The sequence below is a fragment of the Zosterops lateralis genome (genome assembly GCF_965231275.1).
Source record: "Zosterops lateralis genome assembly, chromosome: 18".
In the NCBI taxonomy this organism is placed as follows: domain Eukaryota; kingdom Metazoa; phylum Chordata; class Aves; order Passeriformes; family Zosteropidae; genus Zosterops; species Zosterops lateralis.
This window is the reverse complement of record NC_139778.1, coordinates 8,559,789-8,566,109: the sequence shown is the minus strand read 5'-3', so window position 1 is coordinate 8,566,109 and position 6,321 is coordinate 8,559,789. Positions and strand designations below refer to the sequence as shown.

Genomic DNA, 6,321 nt, shown 5'->3' with positions numbered 1-6,321 from the left:
AGCACTCAGTTTTCAAGAATAACTAAATCACAGCTTGGGGAGTTCTGGGTCATACAACTTGAGAAACATTTTCTAAAGGGCTTGGTTTCAACTCATTTTGTCAAGCCTGTAGGCTTCAGTCAGTATCAAGCCTGGAGGGAATGGCTTAAGTCTGGCTCAAAAGTAGGCTGATACACTGAGAGGAGTATCCTGGACAATGGAAAATGTTCTCTATTTCAGATTGTGCCAGTGCTGCTGCATATTTCTGCTGAGAATTGAAACTCCACCCAATTCTTTTCCTGAGGGGTTTAAAGTTTGTGATTGTGTGTCCTTTGCACTGTCCTAACTGTGTAAAATAAAATCTGGTGCAGCTCCATGTTTTTGATGTATGATGGTAGTGTGAGAGATCCACCTGTCAGTATTCTAATCTCACACTACAGTACCTCTGCTTTTTGGGATAATTTGACTTTATTGTGTAACCCACAGTAAAGCTGTTCTTTGCCACAGCAAAAATGGGAGACCTAGAAATTGAGGTAAAGAGGGAAAATGAATAATTATGTACATCTATTCTCTGTTAGGATGAAGGGAAATATTTGGTCAACCATCTGCTGAGGTCAAGTAGCAAAGGTAATTTGTGTTCCTAAATGATTAATGGTGACTTAAAAATACCCATATTGACAGGAACTGCAGGATAATGTCATTGGAACTTCTTGTTTTTTTAATACACCTTAAGAAATTAAACAAAGCAAATGCATTTGGTAGCGCCCTCAGGAAAAGTCCAGTCACTTCCTGACTAGTAATCTGCCTGGGAGCAGCAGATACATTCTCATTGTTTGCCATTTCCAGTTTCCAGTAATGGGAACGATTACTTGATCCAGCCAGTTTCTGCTGAAGATCTGGGGAAACGTAGAAATTTTAATGGCAAATTTTTATCGGTTTCCATAAAACAAGAAGGGAAAAAAACATAACGTGGTTTTGGTACCTGGAGGCATCACCTCTGATAATGAATATTGGTTTATTTTGGGATTAAAGTGTCTGTTCTTCAGGAACGAGATGTATCTTGCTCTTCTGGTGATTTTCTTGCAGTGTAAGTTTGATAACTAAATCTCTGGGTGGGTACATGTGTTTCTGGTTTGTCTGGGGTTGGTTGAGGCTTTTTACAGTTTTGCGTTACTATCTCTCAACCTGTAAGCTTTGAAAATAACATTTCTTCTCTTTTTTTTTTTTTTTTTTTTTTTTTCCCCAGGTTCAGAACTTTATGCTCAGGGGAAAGGTAGGGAATGGTAGTTCTTTTTTCTGCTTTCTTGGTGTATTTTATCTACAAACTTAGTATAATAAATTTATATACAGATGTTATATAATTTAACAAATTCCTTGGTTGTGGGTATGCATCCATAACAGAGTTTATTTGGATTTGCTGTACAATGGCTCAGTATGAAATTTGGCTATAGGAAGAAAAAAAAAATGTTTATTTGGTGATGTTTCTTAGTGTTTAAATCAGAGGTGTGCTACTCATACCCTAATAAAGGTTTTGATGAAATCTTTCCTAGAATAATTTGCTTTACTGAGCTACAGAAGAAGTAGGAGAGAATATAAGCATTTTGTTTTGGTAGGTAAAAATCCCTCTCATGCCCACAAGGAAGGAGGGAGGATAAAATTATAGAATATAAATTAAGGGCACTGTCTCCTGGTTTAGCAAAAGAATTGATCATGTTTGAGCAGAGCTCAGAAATTGTGTTCTGAAAGGAACACGTTTACCTTTTATCTTATCCTGCTGGGTCCCAGCACCGACATTCTGCATGCTTCCTTTTTTCCATCACTTGAAAGAAATGTTTGCTACTTGCTGTCATGTGGTCTATTCACATGCAAAAACCCCAGTTTTTCACTGATTTTATGCCATGGACTCTCCCTAGCAAGGACAGACACATTATAAATTACTGGGAAGTGTGCAGGATAAGGGACTTTATTAGATTCAGGGAAGTATTTCTATTTGCATAGCAATTTCTAATACAAATCCTGACCAAAATGGGCACAGCCCAAAAGTGTAAATTCTAAAGGAAGAGAAAGTGAATGAACTAATACATCTTTCTCTATACTTGTTCCTTGAGATGTGAGAATATAAATATCAATTATACCAGGAGCCTAACAGCTGTAACATTTAAATTACAAATTCTTTTTCTTGCTGTGGTTATAAAACCAGAATATATTTCTATGTACATACATTTCTATACATATATACATGTTTATATAAATACTACCATGAACTTTATTTCTAAAAGCACATATCAGTTTAAATGACAATATTCCTATCAAATGAAATGTAATTTTTTAAAATTAATTTTTGTAATTTAAATGTAGCAGCTTGAGATAACTGTGTCACATTGGACTAATTTAAAATAAATATAACTTTTTCTTTTTTATTTTCTCTCAAGTTTTTACTTTCAACAAAGTTGAAATCTCTGTTGAAGGACGGGTTCAGCCGTCTGTCCAAGTGAAGAATGGAGCTCGCATGTCAATCATCTGCCATGCTGATATCAGCAAAAATGCTGATTTCCGGCTGAAGCATAATTTTACAATTTTTAAGGATGGGAAGCTTGTGTTTACGACTGTGTCAGACAAAGAAGATGCACGCTATGAAATACCTGTGGCCAAATCTTCACATACAGGAGATTATGAATGTACTGTGAAAGCAGGTGGAAAGTTGGGTTTCAGTACCTCCGTCTATGTTTGGGTAGAAGGTGAGTGTTCTGTCAGATGTGGCAGATACAGAGAGAGAACAACCTTACAGGGAAGGAATAATAGTCACTGATAAACAGGGTGTCTTGCAAAGTGTATTTTATCCTTGACATCACAGTACTTGGTGAGATTTTGGTACTAATCTCCCATGTTAAGGCACAGAAATGGACTCAGGACTCCAAGGGTCCAGGACAGATCAGTCTAGTCAAGAACACAGTCTGTGCCACCATCCCCACTATCCCGAGCCTCTGTTCCCTAGACTAGAGAAAGCGTTACTTTTGAAAGTAGTGCCCGCCTCAATAACCATGACAAGGGGTGAGCAGATTCCTGGAAATGCTGGAAATAATGTACAGGAATGCTCTAGGTGTGAGAGCCATCGCCAAAGCCAGCATCAGCCATAGGCTACTTTTGTAGACAAAGTTGTATCAGTCTTGTTCTTTCATCTCTTGTGAGAAGAGAGGCCACCTCCATCTGTACTCTTTCTAGATGTGTTCTTGACTGCAGGTGATATTTTCCTCTTGGAAAAGCATCTTGGAAAGAATTTGTCAGCACTGAGTAGCTACCAGATCATCTTTGGGTCCTTGCAAACTATTTGCATCAGTTAATCATTATAAATCATTCCTACAGTCATCAGAGATCCTGTTTATTTCAGGATTATGCAATGTTCTGTTTCTTTTCTTGTTTTCTGCTGTAAGGAATGACCAAGCCAATCCTGACTGCTGACAGAAGAGAAGTTTTAGAGGGTGAAGTTGTGAAATTACGTTGTGAGCTGCCAGAAGAAGTACCTCCTTTAGAGTTCTTTTTCCAGAAGACAAAGACAAATTCAGCACCTAAAGAAAAACGTGTACCTGAACAAACCCAAAATTTTTCTGAAGTGGAATTTTATGTTGAAGAGGGAGATAATATTTTACGATTTGATTGCTTTGGCAAGAGACAAGTAAGATCTGGATGGGAAAGCTCACCAAAGAGCAACGGAACACTTGTTACAGTCAAGGGCAAGTTGCTTAACTTTTCTTTTTACATTTCTTTGCTTGCTACAGATAAAAATTGGGTTGCATATTTATGTGTGTGTGTATCTGTATGTCTATATGTATTCTCTTGCAGAACCATTTATAAAGCCCATTCTGATCACCAAGCCTTCCAGTAATGTTACAGAAGGAGACAAAATAGAATTTGAATGCTCAACTGTGGTAGCTCAAATTCGTAACATTGAAATCATCTTCCAGAAAAGCAGGACAATACTGAACAGTGTACGAGATAAGACACTTTTGAAATACTCTACAGTAGCTACTCAAGAGGACAGTGGTGAATACCTGTGTAAGGTGGAGCAAGGAGCAGTGTCTAAAACCACCAAACTGAATGTCTTTGTGTCAGGTAAAACCTCTGTTCATCTAAGATTTTACTCAAAGTATTAATATTTAAATTTAGATTTGGCAGAACTCAGGATCCAGCTGTAGCCTCCAGATCGAAGTGTAAATTTTCTGTAAGTTAAAGTCTAGTTAGATTTTAGTTTCTGATTTTTGCCCACCTATACTTCCCAACTAAAATAATATCCTCAAACAACCTGTGAAAAGTGGTTTCAAGCAATTACTAAGTTTCTGTTTTCCCTAAGAGCACAATAATATTAAAATAACACAATTGTTTTGTTCCCAAATTATAAATTATCAGTATGTCCTTCATTCTGTATACTTTGAGATAAGTAGTCATATTCTTCCAGGCTCACTTTGAATGATTCAGCTCTCTTTTTATCTTGCAGAATTATTCCCCAAGCCAATGCTGTCTGCTTCTATGACTAAGTTGGATGAAAGTAAAAAATTAACTTTGAGTTGCAGCATTAATGGTTTCCAGGGAGCCAACTTTTCTATAGTACGGAAAAGTTCCAGTGGAGATATCCTGTTAAAAAATTCTGAAGTCTTTGAAATTAAAGTTACTGTGAATGATACTGGATCTTACACCTGCAAAGCTGAAGTAAAAGGAATAGTCAAAGAGAGCAAACCTGTAAGGATAAATGTTTATGGTGAGTTGATACAGAGGCTTAGAACCACCAGGGTGGGGGGAGGATCTAAACCAGAAGCTTATAAATAAGGATATTTGTTTACAGAATCAGTCTCTAGTCCATGAACTAGCAGGGTGCCTGTTAGTTCTTACAACATGAATTTCTGTGGGATGTGCTTTAGGTGCAGAGGATTTGGTGTATTGTGGTATAATCAAGTCATACTTTCCAGGGCTGGCCCTCGGAGAAGGGAGTTGGAATGGCTTCCTGCTGGTCCCTAGGTAGCAGATAAACTCTCATTCATTACTATTTGCCGGAGCCAGAATGTTCTGCAAAACTTTCACTTTGATCTGAAGCTCTGTCAGTCTCTGCTTTGAATCCCTGACCCTCTGGGCAGAAAGCCAGGAGAGCCAGAGGTCATCTTGTTGGCTCTAGTCTAGAAAAGCCAAGGGTTCATTGCTATAAACACAGCCCCCTCACCACCTCACCAACTGTGAATACTCCAGCTCTGTTCCCTCTCACGGAACAGGCACAGTGGTTCTCCAGACTCTCAAAGGGATGAACTGGATTGTTCACTGTGCTGCTGGAACAGGGCTCTGAGAAGGAGCTGTGTGATCCCTCTCTGGTCATACATAGAGCAGACTTTTTCCTTGGGTCAGAACTACTTTTGGAGTTCCACAGCTGTGTCACTGATCCTCTCCTTGTTTTGCTTCATATTGTCCCTGTGTGCTGCTTTATTCAAAGTCACCTATGTTATATTATCTATGCTATTGATTTGTTCAAATCCCCCATTTCCATTCTATCAATGAGGAAGAGCTTCCCAAAACAGCCTGTATGTGCAAATTAGCTAAATATTGTATATTTATATTTTCTACAAAATAATATTGTGTCTTTTGGGTTTATACAGTGTCATTTGGAACTATTTTTTTTTTAATTCATCTTTTAGCTCCAGTCGCCAAGCCAACTCTTTCTGTTGTCAGTGGTTCACCAGAGGTGGTATTAGGGAAGCCTCTACAATTAATCTGTCATTCAGTGATGGGAACACCACCAATAACATTCACATTCTACAAAGGGGATGAAATTAAGAAGAGTGTAACTAATGACACATATGCTACATTCTTGGATGAAGATATTGGACTAAATGACGATGGAGGATACAAATGTGATGCTAGAAACAATCACTCCAGTGGTGTGAAAACTAGCAATATTCTAAATGTCACAGTGATAGGTAAGTCTCTTTAATTCTTCTTCTTGTCTTAATACCATATTTAGAGTTTTGAAACTGTAGCAGCAAATGGCAGATTAAGCAAAATGAATGTGACATGTTTACAAGTTCTTGTTCACTTGACTTAAAATAGTTGCCTATCACAGCACAGTAGTCCAGGAGCAGAAGTCAGTTCTTGATCTTTGAAAAAGAAGAGGTAATTTCACTCTACCAAGGAGTTTTCAGTTTTGCATCCTGGTTTAAACCCAAATTCTGTTGGTCTTAATAAGATAAATTTGTGGTTTATAGGCTTTTCTAGTTCAGAGTTTTGACACTGAGTTGTGTATGACTACAACAGATAAATCCAGAACTGTTGCATTTCTTCTGAGTCAGTTGGATTATTGCACAC

The 6,321-nt window shown here is 37.9% G+C and overlaps 1 protein-coding gene across 7 annotated transcripts in view; it reads left to right on the top strand.

Annotated features, from left to right (window-relative positions):
* The first annotated feature begins 757 nt into the window (after positions 1-757).
* The window catches only part of PECAM1 (platelet and endothelial cell adhesion molecule 1), a 31,921-nt gene continuing 26,357 nt past the window's right edge, over positions 758-6,321 (top strand). For all 7 annotated transcript variants that reach the window (XM_083874840.1, XM_083874839.1, XM_083874838.1 and 4 more), the window contains exons 1-7: positions 758-1,066; positions 1,226-1,252; positions 2,412-2,717; positions 3,411-3,710; positions 3,820-4,089; positions 4,472-4,732; positions 5,655-5,936. In XM_083874840.1, the coding sequence (XP_083730966.1) occupies positions 1,033-1,066; positions 1,226-1,252; positions 2,412-2,717; positions 3,411-3,710; positions 3,820-4,089; positions 4,472-4,732; positions 5,655-5,936 (1,480 nt within the window). In that variant the 5' untranslated portion in view covers positions 758-1,032. The remainder of the gene's footprint in view (positions 1,067-1,225; positions 1,253-2,411; positions 2,718-3,410; positions 3,711-3,819; positions 4,090-4,471; positions 4,733-5,654; positions 5,937-6,321) is intronic.